The sequence below is a fragment of the Dermochelys coriacea genome, chromosome 1, assembly GCF_009764565.3.
Source record: "Dermochelys coriacea isolate rDerCor1 chromosome 1, rDerCor1.pri.v4, whole genome shotgun sequence".
Taxonomy (NCBI): Eukaryota; Metazoa; Chordata; order Testudines; family Dermochelyidae; genus Dermochelys; species Dermochelys coriacea.
In genome coordinates, this window is record NC_050068.2 from 265545607 (window position 1) to 265571049 (window position 25443).

The 25443-nt window shown below is 46.1% G+C and overlaps 1 protein-coding gene across 1 annotated transcript; it reads left to right on the plus strand.

Annotated features, from left to right (window-relative positions):
• Positions 1 to 207: 207 nt before the first annotated feature.
• LOC119858099 (sushi domain-containing protein 3-like) lies at positions 208 to 22943 on the plus strand. The gene is made up of 5 exons (XM_043503917.1): positions 208 to 796; positions 3618 to 3806; positions 5352 to 5508; positions 18091 to 18276; positions 22534 to 22943. The coding sequence occupies exons 1-5, from the start codon at positions 625 to 627 to the stop codon at positions 22772 to 22774; spliced, it is 945 nt and encodes a 314-aa protein (XP_043359852.1). The 5' UTR covers positions 208 to 624; the 3' UTR covers positions 22775 to 22943.
• Positions 22944 to 25443: the final 2500 nt, after the last annotated feature.

Below are 25443 nucleotides of genomic sequence, written 5' to 3' on the forward strand. Positions count from 1 at the left end.
GGAGAGTGCATTCTGTGCACAGGATCAAAAGAATTTGATGCAAAACTTTGAGATGTTTTTTCACCTCCATTTACATGCACTGATTTTGGCAGGCAGTGGCGGGGGGGGGGTGCGCCTCTGAGCTGCTGCGAGAACAGCCAGCAAATTCCCAAAGACTAAATGGTGAGACCCAGTCCCTGCAAGAGAAGACTGGAAATTACTCTTCCAGCCACTTATTACTTCTCACTTCCTACGCAGCTCCGGAGTTTCCTGCACTGGCGGCAAGTTTTGATAGTCACTGAACTACTGCAGTGGGAAGGGAAAGGCAAAACCACTGGCTGTCTGCAAGTCTGGTGGAGCAAGGTGTTGACTGGAAGGAAAAGAATGGGCGAGTAACACTGTGCAGCATTCGCAGCGGTTAGCAGAGGGGGACAAGTGGCTCGGCACAAGGCTTGCGTCAGAGTAAGTGAAGCAGAGACAATCCTTTGGAGAACAACTACTCTCTTGCTCCTGGTGGCTTAAAGTTTTAAGGACCCAGTTCGTTTCTTGTGGGCCTATCCTAGATTGAAGGAAAAAAAACCACAGGCAGTGAGGGATCTGGGACACGTCTGGGATAGTGCCAAGGATGCTGTGTTTCCTGACAGCATGAAGGAACAAAGGTCTGGGAAATGTCCAGCCCTTTGCATGCTGGCTTGGAGTTGCCTCCACTTTGCCTGGAGTGATGCCATCAGTTCCGGGGCCACTGGAGCTGGAAGTATTGGAAGAGGCTTCCCGAGCGACGTCACCAATAGAACCGACGTCCGTGGCAACCTTTCAGGTACTGTACTCAAGCCAGTGTCCCTCTCTCCCTTATGCTGCAGAACAAATGTGGGGAGGACTGGGGCATGGTGGGTGAGGGTCTCACTTGCCCATATAATGGGTTGGCATGAAAGGCACAAGTGGGTGAGAGGAAAGTCCAGAATATTAGTGCTGTTATGCACATTTGCTGGCAGACTTGGTATCTATAAGTGGGAAGAGTCACTCTGCTCTTAATGTGTATTTATTCCATACAGGTTTCAGAGTAGCAGCCGTGTTAGTCTGTATTCACAAAAAGAAAAGGAGTACTTGTGGCACCTTAGAGACTAACAAATTTGTGTTATTACACAAAGTAAAACTATTTCCCCATGTTATTCCTCACCCCCACCGTTCCTCAGACGTCTTGTCAACTGCTGGAAATGGCCCACCTTGATTATCACCACAAAAGGTTTTCTTCCTCCTCCCACCCCTCACCTGCTGGTAATAGTTCATCTTAAGTGATCACTCTTCTTACAGTGTGTATGATAAAACCCATTGTTTCATGTTCTCTGTGTGTGTATATAAATCTCCCCACTGTATTTTCCACTGAATCCATCCGATGAAGTGAGCTGTAGCTCACGAAAGCTTATGCTCAAATAAATTTGTTAGTCTCTAAGGTGCCACAAGTACTCCTTTTCTTATTGCTTACAGTCATAGCCCCAAGCACCATGGCAACATCCCTGCAGTGGGAGAGCTTTGTAATTGAATAGGCAAAATTTTCAGGTGAGGTGAAAGCTCTGATCCCTTTATTTATAGGGGAGATTCCTCTGTGCTACTCTGACTTCTCCCTCCACCCCATGACAAGCAGCCCATTGGTCAAAGAGGTCTGAAGGGAGCATCCTCAAGAGTTTAACACTGCTATGAGCATCCAGTCACCCAAGAGCACCAGAAGGCGCTCTGAACGTTAAGGGGAGGAGCACACTGCCTCCCCAACACTTCCAGCCTATGTCACACTGATTAACTCATCTATTCTTCTCCTAATCTTAACCTTTGTCATCAAGGGCTGAGGCCAGACTGTGAAAAGGGGAAAGAGTACAAGACAATTAAGATGATTCTCAAAAAGATTTAACATACTTTTCTTAAGCTTTGGCCACTGTAGTACCTTAACTTGGCCACTCTGTCCGTATGCATTCTGATATGGGCTTTAATTACACGATCATAGACTATTTTGCCCCACAGGAACAGTCTCACAAAGAGGCTGAAATCCAGGCTGCATGTGCAGCCATAAGCAGGGTTGGAATGTTTAGAGCCACAGCGCATGAGATCACAAAAGCCCTGGGCACGGAAGGCTTTTAAGTGGATTTTCCATGAGAAGGGGACGCAGACATGTTGCAAGCCAGCACAGGAATGCTGAGACTCAGGAATGATGTGTTCAACTCCAGGTTTTGTGCAGGAGCGTGTCTAGTGGCCATGGACCCTTCCACCCCTGTTGTCCCCCAGCCTTTCCCCGTCTACTCCTGACCACTATTCTCCCTTCCTCCTGACTTCTGGACCCCCCCCAGCTCGCCTATCCTCAATGGCTCCTGCCCCTTCCCCTTGTTCCTGTTCCTACATTGTCTTCTCCTTGCTTTCCCTCCTCCCTCCCCCACATTTGTCCCCCTCCTCTTGCTCCTAACCCCTTCCGCATGCATTCCATTCAGGTTGCTTCTTCCTTCTCCTCCATGCTGCCTGGCCACCAGTAGGGGGTGAACTGCACAGTCTCCCTGCTCTCAGGCCCTGGCCTCAGGGCCACATCAGCCAGGAATACCTATTGCAATAAAACCCTGCTCAGCTAGCCCCTGGATCCTTGGGACGGAGCATGCTCCCTCACTCAGCAGACATGATGCCTGTGCAGTCCCAGCGGCACACAGGAGGTGGGAAGGGCTGGAGCACGCTCAGTGTAGACTGTGCCTTCACAGCTGTTATCTGCCAAACTCTAAACAAGCCTCTGCTGAGCATGTGCAAACAGCTTTTTTTGGATGGCTTATAAACTTAGCCAAACTTGGGCAAATGTTCACAAGAACACCAAAAGATATTTCTGACACCAGGAGGAGCCCTGCCCAACATCAAGGCCCTGTTCCAAAGCATGGAGTCACTAGAGCTTCTCAGCTAAATGGTCTTAAGATATATTTTTTAATATGGGGAAAAGAAAATCTCATTTTGGGAAACAGCTGAATTATTGTAGCTGAAACTTCCTCCCCCCAAGAAAAAAAGAAAAAAAAAATCAGCCTCTGGCAGACACCCAGTGTGGAAAATTTCAGCCCAAACAAGTTAATTTTTCAAAAGTTAAATAACTAAAAGTATGGTTGTATAATGGAATATGTCAGGCAACCTTAACTATAGATGTCACTAATTGTAACACCAACATGATGTATGCACACCCGCACACATGAAATTCAGGTCTTGGTGACTTGGCCTTGAGTACTGTAGCCATGATTCAGACTAGCATGGAAGCACACGCTTAACTGCTTTCCTCCATCAAGGCCGCTATTGGCACAGGCCAACTGGTGAAATGACTTAATTGGAAGCAGCACATGGAGCAACTGTGAGGGGAAGAGATTTTCCAGGCAGACTAACTGATGGTAACTAAAATTACCATTGTGGTAATTTTAAACACATGTAACTTCAGTGACTAATTAACATACTGAAGAAAAGGAGTTAAAGATCCGTCATCTCTTCTCTTTCAATAAGGTTTGAGGGCTCATAATGTACATCCCTGAAGCCCCTAAAGGGGTCCTCCCATGAAACACAAATTCTGATTATTTCTAAGGTAAAAATAGCTTCTGTGTAATCATCAGCATTGATTTGCTGTGTTTCTCTCCCAGTTCAGTGTGTGACGCTTCTCCCTCCACCTTACGGTTCCTATTACATCGAGAAGGGCACCGGCCTCTCCCTGGGCTCAGTCATCGTGTACTGGTGCAGAGACGGGTATCAACTAGTGGGCAGCGAGAAGCTGACCTGCCTCCTCCGAGACAGCACCTCTTACTGGAGTCACCCAGCACCTCAGTGTGAGGGTAAGGCGATGCTCAATGAATCAGTCACTTCACTTCAGCTAGCACTGGCTTAACAGATTCTTTACACTAGTGTCTTACAACTCCTCTAGCCTTAAGCAATATCAGTCCACTTTTCCATGGACACATCTTTCCGCCACTCAAATCACAAGTATGGGCTGCAATGGCTATTCATTGGCTATTTCGGGAGGAGTTTCAATAAAACCCAACCCTAGGAAATTTGAACTGTCAACACCCTTGGAGGTGGGGCCTCCAGTTTTTAAGGCAGATGAGGGGGTACATTATTGAAGCAACATGTGAAAACTACACCCAACTACTGTCCATGCTACACCAGTTATGTGGCGAGAACAAGGGGACTTTACTTTGCAAGACTAGCAGTTGGCACTACTCCCAAGTGCTACATTTGTTAAAAGAAAAACGAGGGAGGAAAAGTCTTAGAAAACTCCTCAAGTTTCAGGATACTCAGACCCAAGCAACAAGGGAACAAGGGTGTGAAAGGTGTTGCATTTTTTGGCAACTAGGCAGGTTGAGGGCAAAGGCTATGTGTCATTAATCTAACAATATTCCCTTTCTCCCACCATTAGTCTATCGGGTCTATTTGGACTGTGAGCTCTTTGGAGCTAGGCCTGTCTCTTCCTATATGTATGTACAGCACCCAGTACAAGGGGGTCCTTGTCTCAGTTGGGGTCTAAGAGACTACTGTACTGCAAATAAATGGCAGATAGCTAGAGGCATGAATGGCTGGGTAGCCGTACAGCTGAGTGAACAACTGGGTGGAGAGAGTCAAAGAATTTCTCTAGGGGCAGTTTTATCTTGGGACTGCAGAGCTCTTTCTGCTCCCAGCAGCTCGTGGGCACGGGCAATTGCAGAGGCACAGCTGCTTGTGACGCAGGCCCATATCCCACAGTACATATACCATGCTTCAAAGTCTGACACTTCTGCAGAGTTTTTTCCCTAGAACGTAATCAGGGAGGAGGGCGGAGGAAGGAAGTGAGAGGTAAGCAGCCGCTGAGACCCCGTAAAACTCATTTCACAGAAGGGTGGCTCAGCCAACTCTCACCAAGGGCCCAGAAAAGCTGCACGCTCTTAACTACAATTCAGTGCTCACAGCAGACAGTTTGCAGCAGTAAAGAAGTGATGTAATAAAGAACCGGGGCGGGAGGGGGGGAGGGAAGAGAAAGACTGCAATAGGGAAGGTTTGAGGAAGCAGCCTTCCCGCTCCCTAGGGTGGTGATTCAGTGACTGCAAGGGGTTGCCTCAACTGGAAAAGCCACCCAGTGGAAGGGTAGCAGGAGAGAAAGAGCTGCTGCCCCAGGGGCTAGAGCCAGAGGGCAGTTGTGTGAGGCCATGGAGACCTGGCCCTGGACAGAACAGAGAAAGGATGAATGAGAGCCAGTGCCCATGTGACAGTCGCTCTGTAGAAAGGGCTCTCGGTAGCCCTGTGAGAGGGCTGCTTAACTCCACCAAGGGATTATCCTCAATCTGTCCAAACTATTATTGTGCCAGCCTCAAACTCCTTACAGGCGTGTTCCATGTTTATCTCCCCAGCCATCCCAAAGCCCCTTGACAAAGGGTTCCGGGTAGCAGTCATAGCCTCTCTCATCAGTGGCGTGATCATTCTGACCATGTCTGTCTCCTTCGCTGCGTGCTGCTTGCAAAACAGGCTGCTGAGAAACAGCGCACAGCGGCTGAACACCAGGGAGGAGTAAGTACCTTTGGATTTTGGACAGGATCCTGTCATATTATATTATCATAAATACTAATTCTTAGTGCACGAGGTCTGATAAGGCGGCATGACAAGTGATGGGGGGACAACAAATGAGTCAGGTTGGTTTCAGACTGAAAAAGATTTGGGGCTTGTGGGGGACAATCAGCTGAACATGAAGTCCCAGTGTGATGCTGAGGCCAAAGAGCTAATGCAATCTTGGGACGCATAAATAGGAGACTCTTAGTAACAGTAGAGAGGATATTTTACCTCAGTGTTTGGCACAAGTACGACTCTTGCTGCAATAGTGTGTCCAGGTTGGAGCCCACAATTCAAGAAGGATGTTGATAAATTGGAGAGGGGTCAGAGAAGAGCTGCAAGAATCATTAGAGGATTAGAAAACCTGCTTTATAGTGATTGAGTTCCTTAAGTCAGTCTATTTAGCTTAACAAAGAGAAGGTTAAAGGGTGACTTGATTATGGTCTATAAGTATCTACATGGGGAACAAATATTTAATAATGGGATCTTCCAACTAGCAGAGAGATGTATAACATGATCCAATGGCTGAAAGCTGAAGACAGATAATTTCAGACTAGAAAGAAGGTGTAAATTTTTAACAGTATAACACTGGAAAAACTTACCAAGGGTTGTGGTGGATTCTCCATCACTGACAGTTTTTAAATCCAGATTGGATGTTTATCTAAAAGTTCTGCTCTAGGAATTATTTTCGGGGAGCTCCCTGGCCAAAGGTGCGGGAATGGTGTGGGGGGGGAGAGGGCAGGAAGGTCATGGCCCCATCACTTTTAAAAGTGGGATGGCTATGTCCTCCCCCTTTTTACCAGCTGTAAGAGTGAGCAACGGGGGGGATGGAGAGAAGTGAGTGGGGATGGGGTCACAGAGATGGGGGAAAAGGCAGCAGGGGAGTGGTGCCTAAGAGACAAGGGGAGGGACAGGGAAGGGCCACAGTTAAGCAGCAGTGTCCCCCCCCCCCCCCATCATCACCTTTTAGGGCACTTCTATCGCTCCTGTCCATGGCCTGTGTTACACAGGAGGTCAGAGTAGATAATCACAATGGTCCCTTCTGGCCTTGGAAACTAAGACTAAGAGGATGGTGGTGGCAACATCAGCCCTATCTTTAATATACTCTTCATTGGCCCTTCAGGAGCAGACATCAGATAGCGTTCCTCCACATCACATCAATGCAACAGCAGCAATGGCCACACAGTGCCTAGCTACAGGGTTCCTTGACTAGAGTTCCCTCTGCTTTCTGACTGGTCTCTGCATTTGGAAAAGCAGGAAAAAGTCAGGACTTCAGACTTCAGAGTAGCAGCCGTGTTAGTCTGTATTCGCAAAAAAGAAAAGGAGGACTTGTGGCACCTTAGAGACTAACAAATTTATTTGAGCATAAGCTTTCGTGAGCTACAGCTCACTTCATCGGATGCATTTGGTGGAAAATACAGTGGGGAGATTTATATACACACACAGAGAACATGAAACAATGGGTTTTATCATACACACTGTAAGGAGAGTGATCACTTAAGATGAGCTATTACCAGCAGGAAGGAGGTGGGGAAGGAGGAAAACCTTTTGTGCTGATAATCAAGGTGGGCCATTTCCAGCAGTTAACAAGAACATCTGAGGAACAGTGTGGGGGGTGGGGTGGGGGGAGAAATAACATGGGAAAATAGTTTTACTTTGTGTAATGACCAATCCATTCCCAGTCTCTATTCAAGCCTAAGTTAATTGTATCCAGTTTGCAAATTAATTCCAATTCAGCAGTCTCTCGTTGGAGTCTGTTTTTGAAGTTTTTTTTGTTGAAGGATAGCCACTCTCAGGTCTGTAATCATGTGGCCGGAGAGATTGAAGTGTGTTCCGACTGGTTTTTGAATGTTATAATTCTTGACGTCTGATTTGTGTCCATTTCTTCTTTTACGTAGAGACTGTCCAGTTTGACCAATGTACATGGCAGAGGGGCATTGCTGGCACATGATGGCATATATCACATTGGTAGATGCGCAGGTGAACGAGCCTCTGATAGTGTGGCTGACGTGATGAGGCCCTATGATGGTGTCCCCTGAATAGATGTGGACAGAGTTGGCAATGGGCATTGTTGCAAGGATAGGTTCCTGGGTTAGTGGTTCTGTTGTGTGGTGCATGGTTGCTGGTGAGTATTTGCTTCAGGTTGGGGGGCGGTCTGTAAGCCAGGACTGGCCTGTCTCCCAAGATCTGTGAGAGTGATGGGTCGTCCTTCAGGATAGGTTGTAGATCCTTGATGATGTGTTGGAGAGGTTTTAGTTGGGGTCTGAAGGTGATGGCTAGTGGCGTTCTTTATTTTCTTTGTTGGGCCTGTCCTGTAGTAGGTGACTTCTGGGTACTCTTCTGGCTCTGTCAATCTGTTTCTTCACTTCAGCAGATGGGTATTGTAGTTGTAAGAATGCACGATAGAGATCTTGTAGGTGTTTGTCTCTGTCTGAGGGGTTGGAGCAAATGCAGTTATATCGTAGAGCTTGGCTGTAGACAAAGGATCATGTGGTGTGATCTGGATGAAAGCTAGAGGCATGTAGGTAGCAATAGCGGTCAGTAGGTTTCCGATATAGGGTGGTGTTTGTGACTATTGCTTATTAGCACCGTAGTGTCCAGGAAGTGGCTCTCTTGTGTGGTCTGGTCCAGGCTGAGGTTGATGGTGGGATGGAAATTGTTGAAATCATGGTGGAATTCCTCAAGGGCTTCTTTTCCATGGGTCCAGATGATGATGTCATCAATGTAGCGCAAGTAGAGTAGGGGCATCAGGGGATGAGAGCTGAGGAAGCGTTGTTCTAAGTCAGCCATAAAAATGTTGGCATACTGTGGGGCCATGCGGGTACCCATCGCAGTGCTGCTGATTTGAAGGTATACATTGTCCCCAAATGTGAAATAGTTATGGGTGAGGACAAAGTCACAAAGTTCAGCCACCAGGTTAGCAGTGACATTATCGGGGATACTGTTCCTGATGGCTTGTAGAGCATCTTTGTGTGGAATGTTGGTGTAGAGGGCTTCTACATCCATAGTGGCCAGGATGGTGTTTTTAGGAAGATCACCGATGGATTGTAGTTTCCTCAGGAAGTCAGTGGTGTCTTGAAGATAGCTGGGAGTGCTGGTAGCGTAGGGCCTGAGGAGGGAGTCTATATAGCCAGACAATCCTGCTGTCAGGGTGCCAATGCCTGAGACGATGGGGCGTCCAGGATTTCCAGGTTTATGGATCTTGGGTAGTAGATAGAATACCCCAGGTCGGGGTTCCAGGGGGGTGTGTGTGCGGATTTGTTCTTGTGCTTTTTCAGGGAGTTTCTTGAGCAAATGCTGTAACCCTCAGTGGGATCAGAGGGTAATGGCTTGTAGAAAGTGGTGTTGGAGAGCTGCCTAGTAGCCTCTTGTTCATATTCCAACCTATTCATGATGACGACAGCACCTCCTTTGTCAGCCTTTTTTGATTATGATGTCAGAGTTGTTCCTGAGGCTGTGGATGGCATTGTGTTCTGCACGGCTGAGCTTATGGGGCAAGTGTTGCTGCTTTTCCACAATTTCAGCCCGTGCACATCGGCGGAAGCACTCCATGTAGAAGTCCAGTCTGTTATTTCGACCTTCAGGAGGAGTCCATCCAGAATCCTCCTTTTTGTAGTGTTGGTAGGAAGGTCCCTGTGGGTTAATACGTTGGTTAGAGGTGTGTTGGAAATATTCCTTGAGTCGGAGACGTCGAAAATAGGATTCTAGGTCACCACAGAACTGTATCATGTTCGTGGGGGTGGAGGGGCAAAAGGAGAGGCCCCGAGATTCTTCTGCTGGGCTAAGAGTATAGTTGGACAGATTAACAATATTGCTGGGTGGGTTAAGGGAACCACTGTTGTGGCCCCTTGTGGCATGTAGTAGTTTCGAGAGTTTAGTGTCCTTTTTCTTTTGTAGAGAAGCAAAGTGTGTTTTGTAGATGGTTTGTCTAGTTTTTGTAAAGTCCAGCCACGAGGAAGTTTGTGTGGAAGGTCGGTTCTTTATGAGAGTATCCAGTTTTGAGAGCTCATTCTTAATCTTTCCCTGTTTGCTGTAGAGGATGTTGATTAGGTGGTTCCGCAGTTTCTATGAGTGTGTGGCACAAGCTGTCAGCATAGTCTGTGTGGTATGTAGATTGTAATGGATTTTTTACCTTCAGTCCTTTTGGTATGATGTCCATCTGTTTGCATTTGGAGAGGAAGATGATGTCTGTCTGTATCTGTACGAGTTTTTTCATGAAGTTGATAGATTTGGCTAAATTCAGTGCCTTGCATAATATCAGGTTTCAGATTAGCAGCCGTGTTAGTCTGTATTCGCAAAAAAGAAAATGAGGACTTTTGGCACCTTAGAGACTAACAAATTTATTTGAGCATAAGCTTTCGTGAGCTACAGCTCACTTCATCGGATGCATTCGGTGGAAAACCTCTGAGATGAGAGTATTCAGTAAAGTCTAGAATGTGCATTAACTTCTGTTATTCAAAAATGATCTTTACAAATGTATGGATTGTATTCACTTATTGTGGGGGAGAGGGGGAATCAATGTACAGCACCTGGTGTGATTTAGCTCTATACATGTGGCAAAAAATACCTGTATTTTGGCCCTTCTCCATACATTGTGGAAGTCTCTGTTAAACACTGGACTGCTTTGCTGCTCCAGAATGATTAATCCAGCATTCCAAGCACCTTACTTCTCTACAGCAGGGAGGGTTCACCCCATAAGGTCCTGGGGCAAGTTGCCTTTGGAACAGACTACGTTGCAGTAACAAGTAGCTATTTTAAAAATCCTTGTCTGTTCCAAAGGCAACTTGCCCCAGGACCTTATGGGCTGCGGCAGCTAATCCAGTTGTGCCAGTCTGTGCAAAAGCTGAACTGCTCTCAGCTGAGATGAGGGAATTGTATAGGTTTGCAGATTCCCTCCCGAGAACATATACACATACTTAGGTCTGGTCTACATTTCAAAATTAAATCAACATAGCTACGTCACTCAGGTCTGAAAAATTTTACACCCCGAGTACCCTACTTAGGTTGACCTAACCCCCAGCATAGATGCAACCAGGTTGACAGCAAATCCCATCAACCGAGGGGTGGATTGGCTATGTTGACAGAAAAACCCCTTCTGTCGATGTAGGAACCGCCTACATTACACTGGAGTAGCTGCAGCTGTGCTGCTGTAGCATTTACTGTGTAGACATAGCCTCTGGTAAGTATCCGAGTGTGTGTGTTTGCTTGCTGAGGAAGTATCCGAGCGTGTGTTTGCTGGGAGGGCAGGGAGAGAGCCTGAGTGAGTGTCTGATTGGCTGCTAGCCTGCAGGGGGCGGGCATTAGGGTGTCTGTGTGTTTGCGTCAGGGAAGCCTGGCTGTTTAAAAATAGCCAGAGCCTCGCGAACCAGCTGAGCGGCAGCGGAGCAGCGGGGACAGCAGAGCAGCTCACAGCAGGAGTTTGCCTGGGAGTTCGCCTGGAGTGAGCCCAGTGAGGCTTACATCTTGCCAACGTCTCTGAGGAAGCTCCATAGTAGGTAGGTGATATGGAAGGGGGGGATTCAGCTGTTGTGACCTGCACTGGATGTGCCATGTTTGTCTTTCTTCCACAGGACAGAAGCGACTTTGTCTGTACAAAGTGCAAGCTGGTCTCCATATTGGAAGAGAAGATTGAAGGTCTGGAGCAACAGGTAACGACCCTGCGTTGTATACGAGAGACTGAGGATTTTCTGGACCAAACTCAGGATAGCCTTCTAGGGGCACAAAGCTCTAAAGATATAGAGCAGGTTGCACAGAGAAGCCAAGAGGCCAGTGAAGAAGCTTGGCAACATGTGACCTCCAGAAGAGGTAAGCGGAATGTCCGGGTTCCAGTAACACAGACACAGGTAACTAACCGCTTTCATGTTCTCTCCACAGGTACCAATGCGGAGAGTGGACCAGATGATATGTCTGGGGGGAGAAAGCGGAAGGAGACTCCGCTGGTTGGGAGGCATGAGATGCGATGTCCTGAGGTTGGGGGTTCCACGACCACCACTCCCAAGAGGAGAAGGCGGGTGGTGGTGGTCGGGGACTCTCTCCTCCGGGAGACTGAGTCATCTATCTGCCGCCCTGACCGGGAAAACCGAGAAGTCTGCTGCTTGCCAGGGGCTAAGATTCGTGATGTGACGGAGAGACTGCCAAGACTCATCAAGCCCTCGGATCGCTACCCCTTCCTGCTTCTCCACGTGGGCACCAATGATACTGCCAAGAATGACCTTGAGCGGATCACTGCGGACTACGTGGCTCTGGGAAGAAGGATAAAGGAGTTGGAGGCGCAAGTGGTGTTCTCGTCCATCCTCCCCGTGGAAGGAAAAGGCCTGGGTAGGGACCGTCGAATCGTGGAGGTCAACGAATGGCTACGCAGGTGGTGTCGGAGAGAAGGCTTTGGATTCTTTGACCATGGGATGGTGTTCCATGAAGGAGGAGTGCTGGGCAGAGACGGGCTCCATCTTACGAAGAGAGGGAAGAACATCTTTGCCAGCAGGCTGGCTAACCTAGTGAGGAGGGCTTTAAACTAGGTTCACCGGGGGAAGGAGACCAAAGCCCTGAGGTAAGTGGGAAAGCGGGATACCGGGAGGAAGCACAGGCAGGAATGTCTGTGAGGGGAGGGCTCCTGCCTCATACTGGGAATGAGGGGCGATCAACAGGTTATCTCAAGTGCTTATATACAAATGCACAAAGCCTTGGAAACAAGCAGGGAGAACTGGAGGTCCTGGTGATGTCAAGGAATTATGACGTGATTGGAATAACAGAGACTTGGTGGGATAACTCACATGACTGGAGTACAGTCATGGATGGTTATAAACTGTTCAGGAAGGACAGGCAGGGCAGAAAAGGTGGGGGAGTAGCACTGTATGTAAGGGAGCAGTATGACTGCTCAGAGCTCCGGTACGAAACTGTGGAAAAACCTGAGTGTCTCTGGATTAAGTTTAGAAGTGTGTGCAACAAGAGTGATGTCATGGTGGGAGTCTGCTATAGACCACCGGACCAGGGGGATGAGGTGGATGAGGCTTTCTTCCGGCAACTCACGGAAGCTACTAGATCGCATGCCCTGATTCTCATGGGTGACTTTAATTTTCCTGATATCTGCTGGGAGAGCAATACAGCGGTGCATAGACAATCCAGGAAGTTTTTGGAAAGCGTAGGGGACAATTTCCTGGTGCAAGTGCTAGGGGAGGCAACTAGGGGGAGCGCTTTTCTTGACCTGCTGCTCACAAACCGGGTAGAATTAGTGGGGGAAGCAAAAGTGGATGGGAATCTGGGAGGCAGTGACCATGAGTTGGTTGAGTTCAGGATCCTGACGCAGGGAAGAAAGGTAAGCAGCAGGATACGGACCCTGGACTTCAGGAAAGCAGACTTTGACTCCCTCAGGGAACAGATGGCCAGGATCCCCTGGGGGACTAACATGAAAGGGAAGGGAGTCCAGGAGAGCTGGCTGTATTTCAAGGAATCCCTGTTGAGGTTACAGGGACAAACCATCCCGATGAGTCGAAAGAATAGTAAATATGGCAGGCGACCAGCTTGGCTTAATGGTGAAATCTTAGCGGATCTTAAACATAAAAAAGAAGCTTACAAGAAGTGGAAGGTTGGACATATGACCAGGGAAGAGTATAAAAATATTGCTCGGGCATGTAGGAAAGATATCAGGAGGGCCAAATCGCACCTGGAGCTGCAGCTAGCAAGAGATGTCAAGAGTAACAAGAAGGGTTTCTTCAGGTATGTTGGCAACAAGAAGAAAGCCAAGGAAAGTGTGGGCCCCTTACTGAATGAGGGAGGCAAGCTAGTGACAGAGGATGTGGAAAAAGCTAATGTACTCAATGCTTTTTTTGCCTCTGTTTTCACTAACAAGGTCAGCTCCCAGACTGCTGTGCTGGGCATCACAAAATGGGGAAGAGATGGCCAGCCCTCTGTAGAGATAGAGGTGGTTAGGGACTATTTAGAAAAGCTGGACGTGCACAAGTCCATGGGGCCGGACGAATTGCATCCAAGAGTGCTGAGGGAATTGGCGGCTGTGATTGCAGAGCCCTTGGCCATTATCTTTGAAAACTCGTGGCGAACGGGGGAAGTCCCGGATGACTGGAAAAAGGCTAATGTAGTGCCCATCTTTAAAAAAGGGAAGAAGGAGGATCCTGGGAACTACAGGCCGGTCAGCCTCACCTCAGTCCCTGGAAAAATCATGGAGCAGGTCCTCAAAGAATCAATCCTGAAGCACTTAGAGGAGAGGAAAGTGATCAGGAACAGTCAGCATGGATTCACCAAGGGAAGGTCATGCCTGACTAATCTAATCGCCTTTTATGATGAGATTACTGGTTCTGTGGATGAAGGGAAAGCAGTGGATGTATTGTTTCTTGACTTTAGCAAAGCTTTTGACACGGTCTCCCACAGCATTCTTGTCAGCAAGTTAAGGAAGTATGGGCTGGATGAATGCACTATAAGGTGGGTAGAAAGCTGGCTAGATTGTCGGGCTCAACGGGTAGTGATCAATGGCTCCATGTCTAGTTGGCAGCCGGTGTCAAGTGGAGTGCCCCAGGGATCGGTCCTGGGGCCCGTTTTGTTCAATATCTTCATAAATGATCTGGAGGATGGTGTGGATTGCACTCTCAGCAAATTTGCGGATGATACTAAACTGGGAGGAGTGGTAGATACGCTGGAGGGGAGGGATAGGATACAGAAGGACCTAGACAAATTGGAAGATTGGGCCAAAAGAAATCTAATGAGGTTCAATAAGGATAAGTGCAGAGTCCTGCACTTAGGATGGAAGAATCCAATGCACCGCTACAGACTAGGGACCGAATGGCTCGGCAGCAGTTCTGCGGAAAAGGACCTAGGGGTGACAGTGGACGAGAAGCTGGATATGAGTCAGCAGTGTGCCCTTGTTGCCAAGAAGGCCAATGGCATTTTGGGATGTATAAGTAGGGGCATAGCGAGCAGATCGAGGGACGTGATCGTTCCCCTCTATTCGACACTGGTGAGGCCTCATCTGGAGTACTGTGTCCAGTTTTGGGCCCCACACTACAAGAAGGATGTGGATAAATTGGAAAGAGTACAGCGAAGGGCAACAAAAATGATTAGGGGTCTAGAGCACATGACTTACGAGGAGAGGCTGAGGGAGCTGGGATTGTTTAGTCTGCAGAAGAGAAGAATGAGGGGGGATTTGATAGCTGCTTTCAACTACCTGAAAGGGGGTTTCAAAGAGGATGGCTCTAGACTGTTCTCAATGGTAGCAGATGACAGAACGAGGAGTAATGGTCTCAAGTTGCAATGGGGGAAGTTTAGATTGGATATTAGGAAAAACTTTTTCACTAAGAGGGTGGTGAAACACTGGAATGCGTTACCTAGGGAGGTGGTAGAATCTCCTTCCTTAGAGGTTTTTAAGGTCAGGCTTGACAAAGCCCTGGCTAGGATGATTTAACTGGGACTTGGTCCTGCTTTGAGCAGGGGGTTGGACTAGATGACCTTCTGGGGTCCCTTCCAACCCTGATATTCTATGATTCTATGATTCTATGATTCTGGAAGCTTTCCTTTAGACTGCCACAGTTTTGCTCTTCAGGTTTGCTGCTACTGGGCATGCTTAAATTAAAGCTTCTGAAAAGAGAAATCCTCATTGAATTCCAATTTCATCCCTGTGAAACATCTTGGTAAGCATTAGCTCATCAGTGGTGGTTTGGATGATCCTTGGTCACCCTTTGCTTTTTTATTACAGCAACACACAGTAGTCTACCTTATCTTGAACACTGCAAATGTACTAGGTCATCTCACTAGAGAACAAGCGCCACTGTTATTGAGCCAATTGATAAACTGGTAATGCCACCTGCTGGCCAAAGAGCTCCACCAACTTGAAACTCACAAGTGTTACAATTGATCCATTTGCTCAACTGCACTTAATTAGAGTTCATATTTTCCATTGAAATAACATTGGAGTTGTAGATCTATATCATTTGGCTCTACCAAATGTTTTGCAAGCAAAGAGAGCTTTGGCTGAGTATAGACAAGATGCAATCAATGTATTATATTAAAACTTAAAAAACCTGTTTTGAAAAAAAAAATCATGCAGGAGAAATCCCTCTACACCTGTATCACTAGTAAGAGTGAAGTACTGCTAGAATTTTAACAAAGGACTCCTACAAGCATCTCACCTTTAGCCCATGATAAAGCCTATGCCACAGAGAGGAAAGCTACGGTACTGGACGAATCTATTTGTTTTCCCACTTTAAAAGGAAGGAGGTAACATAACTAGGGTACTGAATATGCTAAATGCATTTGCTGGAAATATTTATGTTTTCTTTGTGAAAAACAGACAGAGTTCAGTGATAATACAGCACAGTGCTCAACTTCTGTAATCACAAGTGAGGGTTGGGGTGAAGGGAAGCTAAGTATCATTCTCCAGGAAGGATTTTTAAAATAGCTACTTGTTACCGTAAAGTGGTCTGTTCCAAAGGCAAACAATTGCTCTTCCAAAATGGTTATGAACCCCAGCAATCAGTCAGGACCGGGAAAGGGGTGATCCAAAAACAGGGAAGTCACTACAACACTCCATTATACAGCTTGATGGCAGGATTGTAACAAGAGACTCCCACAAATTTACTGCAGCATAGGCTGCAATCCCGGCAGGCCTCAAAAGCTAAACAGGGTCATAACATTGTGGGCTAGGATGGGGGTTGGTGATTCAGTAGGTGACACTCTTCCCAGGTGGAAGTCACTACTGCACTAACGCCCAACACCAGGTCAGGGACACCATGCTGCTGGAAGAACTCTCTTTCAAATGAGATACAACACTGAGGTCTTGAGCACCTGTGGTCATTAATCACATGGCAAAGTAGGAGATTAGATACACTGGCCCTCAGAAATTCCAGCCTGTGTAATCACATTCTTCCTACATACATTCGCACTGCAGTTAGATACAGTATTTAACCCTTCCCCCTTTAAAACTAATATGTAATAAGTAATATGGCTGTTTACTGTTAAACAGCTGCTGCATTCTACAAAGTGGAGTGTATATAGACTCAAATTACCCAGTGGTTTCAAGTAGGCAGGAGTTGATTTGCCTCAGATTGAGAGAGAAAAAGTGAAGCACCGATGCCAGAAAAATAGTCCAAGGCAAATGGAAACACAAATGCTCTGTACACCTATGCAAAGGGCCTAAGAAATCCTTCCTTTCCTCTACAGCAACTGCCAAAACATGCCCAAGAGAGCTACACAGGGTGATGAACGGCTTCATCAAGCCAGAGTGACTAGTCAACAACAGAATGCACCATCCCTCATGGCGAGGAGCCTCTTTCCTGCTGAGAACACCACATGTATCCAGGAGGCCCCTTAGGACACCTAGAACCAGACACCAAGTGTATGCCCAATATCTGACACTCTCTTTGAACTAATTTGATCCATTCATACAATAGAAAGCCCTAGATATCCTGAAGTAGACAGGAGTCACCACCTTTGTGAATCAAATCCTTGCTCTGGTTGACTAGTGAAGTACAACCAGAAGTAACTAGAATCCTTTCAAATAGGGTCAGCTCCTTGTTCCAAGAAACATTGAATGAGGATAAACTGAACTGGTGACAGGAAACACATTTTTGCATCATGCCATAGTTAAACCTGCAGAACTCACTGCTGCAAGATAGACTAAGCACTTGGCTGTAATACTGATGAAAAAAGGATTAGACATGAACACGCACAATGGGAACATCTACAGCTAGGTTAGTGAGGATATTTTTAAAGAGATATTAAACCTCATGCTTCAAGGTACAAGTCAATCACTGAGTGGTGGGGGTCAGGACACTTTTCCTAGAAGGCAGGTTATTCCATAATTGTGTAATGGGATTTTTTGTGTTTGTTTTTAACCTAGCTTTGAAACATCTGGTACTGCTTACTACCACAGTTCAGACACTGGACAAAGTATCACAGTGATTCATGTGGTTTAAGAGTCTAACTAGAATAAATTTGAGTTAAAGTATCTCCTTAATGACCTATATATAAATAAAAAGCCTGAGGAAGCAAGAGGGGCCACAGCGAGAGTTAACCCATTCATTTCTTGCACAGTCTCACTTCACATAAGTCCGAATAGGGCTTGATGCTACACCCCCTTGCAGCCAGATTCCTGAACTTACAGACTGCCTGGAGGAAATGAGAGGAGCTGAAGGGAGTCCCCTTCTCGCAATGATCACATACAATGTCTACGTAGTGCTCCTTACCTTACCAGGCCTGGGATCGAAGACCCAAAACAAAGCTGGTTGAAATTTTGCGAATAAAAATGAAGTTTTCTGTCAAGAAATGTTCTATCAAAACCAATGTAATTTTCTGTGGATAATCAACATTGGCAAAATGTCTCCTGTTTAGCAAAGTCAGCCTATATTCTCTGTGATCGAAGTTTTCCAGCATTTTGATGAAATGGCCCTGAAAAAATATAAAGTAACAGATTGCAGTTTGTTTTCTGCAGTTCTCAACCAGCCCTACTGAAAAATATTCATAAACTTTGATTCTCACCAAAACGTGAGTGCAATACAACGTTTTGCTTTACGTCTCATGGTTTCTCTTTTCACTTTTTAGGCAACAGCAGGGCAGGACGTGCCGGGGTGCAAGGCAAGCTGATTCCACTAACAAGGAAATGGAGAAGCAACAAGGAGCTTTTGGGAAACTGAAGCACCATCACAGGCTTGATTACCGCATCTCTGCCCTCCGTAGTTCTGTATACCCTGGGGCACTTGCAGGGTGCAGTAACCAGGGATTCCAAAGGTACTTGTTGCCATTACCCCATAGGGACTACTCACCCATAGAGGTTGCATCCAACAATGTTGAGGAGTACTTGTGGCACCTTAGAGACTAACAAATGTATTTGAGCATAAGCTTTCGAGAGCTACAGCTCACTTCATTGGATGCATTCGGTGGAAAATACAGTGGGGAGATTTATACACACACACACACACCATGAAACAATGGGTTTTATCATACACACTGTAAGGAGAGTGATCACTCAAGATGAGCTATTACCAGCAGGAAGGAGGGGGGGGAAGGAGGAAAACCTTTTGTGGTGATAATCAAGGTGAACCATTTCCAGCAGTTGACAAGAACGTCTGAGGAACAGTGGGGGGTGGGGTGGGGGGGGGAGAAATAACACGGGGAAATAGTTTTACTTTGTGTAATGACCCATCCACTCCCAGTCTCTATTCAAGCCTAAGGTAATTGTATCCAGTTCGCAAATTAATTCCAATTCAGCAGTCTCTCGTTGGAGTCTGTTTCTGAAGGTTTTTTTGCTGAAGAATAGCCACACTCAGGTCTGTAATTGAGTGACCAGAGAGATTGAAGTGTTCTCCAACTGGTTTTTGAATGTTATAATTCTTGACGTCTGATTTGTGTCCATTTCTTCTTTTACGTAGAGACTGTCCAGTTTGACCAATGTACATGGCAGAGGGGCATTGCTGGCACATGATGGCATATATCACATTGGTAGATGTGCAGGTGAACGAGCCTCTGATAGTGTGGCTGATGTGATGAGGCCCTATGATGGTGTCCCCTGAATAGATGTGGACAGAGTTGGCAATGGGCTTGGTTGCAAGGATAGGTTCTGGGTTAGTGGTTCTGTTGTGTGGTGCGTGGTTGCTGGTGACTATTTGCTTCAGGTTGGGGGGCTGTCTGTAAGCAAGGACTGGCCAGTCTCCCAAGATCTGTGCGAGTGATGGGTCGTCCTTCAGGATAGGTTGTAGATCCCTGATGATGCGTTGGAGAGGTTTTAGTTGGGGGCTGAAGGTGATGACTAGAGGCGTTATTTTCTTTGCTGGGCCTGCCCTGTAGTAGGTGACTTCTGGGTACTTTTCTGGCTCTGTCAATCTGTTTCTTCACTTCAGCAGGTGGGTATTGTAGTTGTAAGAATGCATAATAATCAAAAAGGCTGACAAAGGAGGTGCTGTGGTCATCATGAATAGGTCGGAATATGAAAAAGAGGCTACTAGGCAGCTCTCCAACACCACTTTCTACAAGCCATTACCCTCTGATCCCACTGAGGGTTACTAAAAGAAATTACAGCATTTGCTCAAGAAACTCCCTGAAAAAGCACAAGAACAAATCCGCACAGATACACACACACACACACACACACACACACACACACACCCCTAGAATACCCCAGGTCGGGGTTCCATCTGCTACCCAAGATCCATAAACCTGGAAATCATGGATGCTCCATCATCTCAGGCATTGGCACCCTGACAGCAGGATTGTCTGGCTATATAGACTCCCTCCTCAGGCCCTACGCTACCAGCACTCCCAGCTATCTTCAAGACACCACTGACTTCCTGAGGAAACTACAATCCATCGGTGATCTTCCTAAAAACACCATCCTGGCCACAATGGATGTAGAAGCCCTCTACACCAACATTCCACACAAAGATGCTCTACAAGCCATCAGGAACAGTATCCCCAATAATGTCATGGCTAACCTGGTGGCTGAACTTTGTGACTTTGTCCTCACCCATAACTATTTCACATTTGGGGACAATGTATACCTTCAAATCAGCAGCACTGCGATGGGTACCCGCATGGCCCCACAGTATGCCAACATTTTTATGGCTGACTTAGAACAACGCTTCCTCAGCTCTCATCCCCTGATGCCCCTACTCTACTTGCGCTACATTGATGACATCATCATCTGGACCCATGGAAAAGAAGCCCTTGAGGAATTCCACCATGATTTCAACAATTTCCATCCCACCATCAACCTCAGCCTGGACCAGTCCACACAAGAGAGCCACTTCCTGGACACTACATGCTAATAAGCAATAGTCACAAACACCACCCTATATCAGAAACCTACTGACCGCTATTCCTACCTACATGCCTCCAGCTTTCATCCAGATCACACCACATGATCCTTTGTCTACAGCCAAGCTCTACGATATAACTGCATTTGCTCCAACCCCTCAGACAGAGACAAACACCTACAAGATCTCTATCGTGCATTCTTACAACTACAATACCCATCTGCTGAAGTGAAGAAACAGATTGACAGAGCCAGAAGAGTACCCAGAAGTCACCTACTACAGGGCAGACCCAACAAAAAAAACAACAGAACGCCACTAGCCATCACCTTCAGCCCCAAACTAAAACCTCTCCAACGCATCATCAAGGATCTACAACCTATCCCGAAGGACAACCCATCACTCACACAGATCTTGGGAGACAGGCCAGTCCTTGCTTACAGACAGCCCCCCAATCTGAAGCAAATACTCACCAGCAACCACGCACCACACAACAGAACCACTAACCCAGGAACAAAGCCCGTTGCCAACTGTCCACATATCTATTCAGGGGACACCATCATAGGGCCTCATCACATCAGCCACACTATCAGAGGCTCGTTCACCTGCGCATCTACCAATGTGATATATGCCATCATGTGCCAGCAATGCCCCTCTGCCATGTACATTGGTCAAACTGGACAGTCTCTACGTAAAAGAAGAAATGGACACAAATCAGACGTCAAGAATTATAACATTCAAAAACCAGTCGGAACACACTTCAATCTCACCGGTCACTCAATTACAGACCTGAGTGTGGCTATCCTTCAACAAAAAAACTTCAGAAACAGACTCCAACGAGAGACTGCTGAATTGGAATTAATTTGCAAACTGGATACAATTACCTTAGGCTTGAATAGAGACTGGGAGTGGATGGGTCATTACACAAAGTAAAACTATTTCCCAGTGTTATTTCTCCCCCCCCCCCACCCCCCACAATTCCTCAGACGTTCTTGTCAACTGCTGGAAATGGTTCACCTTGATTATCACCACAAAAGGTTTTCCTCCTTCCTCCCTGCTGGTAATAGCTCATCTTAAGTGATCACTCTCCTTACAGTTTTCAGAGTAGCAGCCGTGTTAGTCTGTATTCGCAAAAAGAAAAGGAGTACTTATGGCACCTTAGAGACTAACAAATTTACTAGAGCATAAGCTTTCGTGAGTTACAGCTCACTTCATCGGATGCATTTGGTGGAAAATACAGGGGGGAGATTCCACCAAATGCATCCGATGAAGTGAGCTGTAACTCACGAAAGCTTATGTTCTAGTAAATTTGTTAGTCTCTAAGGTGCCACAAGTACTCCTGTTTTCTCCTTACAGTGTGTATGATAAAACCCATTATTTCATGTTCTGTGTGTGTATATAAATCTCCTCACTGTATTCTCCACTGAATGCATCTGATGAAGTGAGCTGTAGCTCATGAAAGTTTATGCTCAAATCAATTTGTTAGTCTCTAAGGTGCCACAAGTACTCCTTTTCTTTTTGCAAATACAGACTAACAGCTGCTTCTCCGAAACCAACAATGTTGGTAGGAAGACCCCCTAAAGTCAAAGACTGGCTTCTTCACTGGGGAAAGTGTTAATTCTAGATCACTTCTCCTTTGCAGCACACATGCCCCAAAAGGTTTTTCAATCCAAATCATGGACAGAACATAACATTGACCTTTTTCTCCCCTTTTTTGATCAGATTGGAATGAGGTCTGCTATTATGCTGCAATGCCAAGCTGCAACTGTCCCTGCTGTTCCAGTGCTGGGTTCTGCTAAAGCACCATAGTACTGGTTTGTAGCAACCCTTGTTGCAAGACTGGGTCTCTTCTGTTTTGGAATTTAGTAATTTTCCTGATTTATCAGATGTGGTTATTTTGCAGTGTAACTAGAACACTTACTAGGGACTAACCCAAAAACTAATTTTCCTTTGGTCTTACACCTAAGGACTGGAAGGCACATTTGCAGTGGGGAATAGTTAATATGTTTACCCACTTCCTTACTCAATTCCTCCTCAGCAATGCAGCAAATTAAATGCACTTTTGCCTGCTGCCTTTTGGAAGGTTGCAACATGCTGCCATCACGAGAGAAATGATAATTCTCTGCTGTCCTTGGATATTTCTAATAGAATGGAGCAGGATTGGTTGGATTGAAACAGAGGGAGATGTCCTATTAGCAGAGTGTCTTGTTCTCACTCGTCTCACTTTTGCCTTTAACAGGAGTCAGGAGAATTCACACCAGCCGTCCATGCAAAGGCTATGCTCTGAAATCCACGTCTTCCCACAAGTGGTTCTGCAGCCGGGTGCATCACCATCTGCCTCCTCTATGTACATTCATTTGCCCCAGAAGCCAGGAGATATCTCCCTGGCTATAATGCCTTGTCATGCCAACTCCCCCAGAGATGTAGCCACAGCCTACTACCGAGGATATGAAGAACATAAGCCCTTAAACCTATATTGATAGTGATCAGCTTACAATTTTAAGCTATTACCCAATTCCTTATTAACACCAATTCCTTGGAAGTCTCCCAAGCTCAGCGAGCAGAGGCATATGATACAATCAGTGTGACTGGATTTTCAAGCAGTTATTGCAAACAGGTGGAAAAGAGTGACATTTCATGTTGAAAGTATATTTGACCCCACTCTTGTTTTCTTCTGCACCCCGGCTGTTTACGTGCTTGTTTAAAATGTAAGGTCATGTGCTATAAGGATCCTGATTGTTTTAGTGAGAAAGTAAACAGCTGAAGTCTCAACTGCTCCAGATTACAATGCAGCCCGAGCATGTACACTTATAGGCATTTCATTACACAACATTCTGACCATCTATTCTGTGGATAAGTTTACATGCTCATCTGTGATGGTTCTCAGGGTACCCAGGGCGATGAGCCACCTTGTCACCCCCCTGCCCCAGCCTCCAGTGAGGAGACTTGCTGGTGCTCAATTGGGTGTCAGCTCTCTGACTCCACCAGCCTTTTAGCTACCCATACACTCTCCTCTGGGCTATGCCAGCCTTCATTGTGCCTTGCAGGTTCACAATAGGTACACCCCAATCGCCGAGCCCCTCTGAAATGTTCCCCCATAGCACCCAGCCCCTTAGCCATTGAACACTCACAGAAATACCAGGCCTGCTGTCCCAAGGGAACAGTGCACACCCCAGCTTGTATGACTGAACTCACGATCAGCTTCTTGGATAACACCACAGAACTGAGATATTTTTATTGTGAAAACAATAAGTTTATTAACAAAGGTTCAAAATTCAAGAGAATAATGGGAACAAAGGGGTTACATAGAAAACACAAACATCATTTCTAGAGATTAAACCTCCTGACTAAATTTTCATTTCACTCCAAATGTCCTTGGTAGCATTTCAACCAAGCCTGGTTGATACCCTGCTTTCATTAAAGTAATTGCACTGCCTAATTACTTCCTAGATGCAGAATAAAGGGTGTCTCCTTGTCATCTTTTTATATTCCCAAGGTTCACAGTCAGTCCTCAGAGAGAGTAACCCCCTGCCCGTCACTTATTTTCCTGAGGCCTGCTTCTTCCTGTGGATTTCACATCCTCCTAGTGGGGCTTCTGCTGTGTTGGCTTACAATGCCTAATTTAAATGCCAACCAAGAGATAGGTCTGGCAGAAAACCTGCTTGTCAAGTCTCCCTTGATACAGGCATTTGGAACATATTTTCAGCATATGTATGCAACTCCTTGGACATTGTATGTACATTTCATGATATTCACAACCACTCTGATCCCGGCTTTCATTTAAGACCTCCCATGATATTCTTTAGTGAAAGAGAATCCACACACCAGGATCAGGATATTTTGCAATGCCCTGGCCAGTTGGTACTGAAGGATTCCTGGGTCACATCATCAATCTCCAAAAGAAAAGTGTCCAAAGAGGAGGGTTTTTAGAGGTGGAGATGTAACTGGAACTTCTTTGATCCTAGTTTAGGAGTGTAGTTTTGGACTAAGTGAAACAAGGGGGGTTTATTTTAATATTTATTCTTTACAGCTCATCACTTCTACTTAGAGAATCAAGGACCAACAGCATAAGATCATAAGAACGGCCATACTGGGTCAGACCAAAGGTCCATCCAGCCCAGTATCCTGTCCTCTGACAGTGGCCAATGGCAGGTGCCCCAAAGGGAATGAACAGACAGGTTATCATCAAGTGACCCATACCCTGTCACCCAATCACAGCTTCTGACACCATTCCTGCCCATCCTGGCTAATAACCATTGATGGACCTATCTTCCATGAATCTATCTAGTTCCCTTTTGAACCCCGGTATAGTATTGGCCTTCACAACCCCCTCTGGCAAGGAGTTCCAGAAGTTGACATCAGTAACAAATGCTTAAAGGTGACAGCAAAGGGGAAAAATGGGTGTGTGCCCTTTTTGGTTTTTCATGAAGGATGAAGTGAGCTGAAAGTCTCCCAGTATTTTTCTTCCTGCCTTAGAAATTCACTTCATGTCTAGTCTACCAAACACAATGGGGACTGCTGAAGAAAAAGCAACATGAACATTTTGATTAAAGAAACATTTACAGTTACACAGGCGTTAACCAAAACAAAGTTACAAACAAACAGTCGGGCTAAAGATTCCTTCCCCTCTTAACAGCTCAACTGGCACTCGGATTTTGTGATCGTAGAGTCAACATCTCATTTCTTCAATTAAGACGAGAGCCGACAGTACATATAGCGGCTACTCCAGCCAAAGCCAGAGAAGACTAGAGCTGATATAGAAATATTAGCTATGTTTAAAAAAATGCAGGGGAAAAAGAAAAAAGCATAGGAAAGCCCACCTTTCAGGCCTTTCTTTCACACCACAAAGGAGCAGAAAAAGGGCCAAAGCACAATTAAAAAAATCCTTTGCAGGTTACCATTGTTAAAAGAAAAAAAAAATGTAGACCCTTCGAATGAGATTGTAACCACAGCTGTGCTGTAGGAGAAAATACAAGTCTTCCATCCTTCTAAAAAGCTGGGAAAATGACTAGACAAGCTGAACTGGCACATGCTGCTCTCTCAACACAGAACTCCCCCGTGACCGAGAAACAATCACTGGGACTGCTTGTGTTATCAGTAATAAAGGCCATTGCCCAAGAGAAGAATAAACTTCAAGAAAGGCATTCTG

What these genes read in the sequence shown, in the direction of transcription:
- LOC119858099 (XM_043503917.1), top strand. Translation starts at nt 625, where the DNA reads ATGAAGGAACAAAGGTCTGGGAAATGTCCAGCCCTTTGCATGCTGGCT. An exon ending in CGGCTGAACACCAGGGAGGA is followed by an intron (nt 5,509 to 18,090) that starts GTAAGTACCTTT and finishes TTCACTTTTTAG; the next exon opens with GCAACAGCAGGGCAGGACGT. An exon ending in AGTAACCAGGGATTCCAAAG is followed by an intron (nt 18,277 to 22,533) that starts GTACTTGTTGCC and finishes TGCCTTTAACAG; the next exon opens with GAGTCAGGAGAATTCACACC.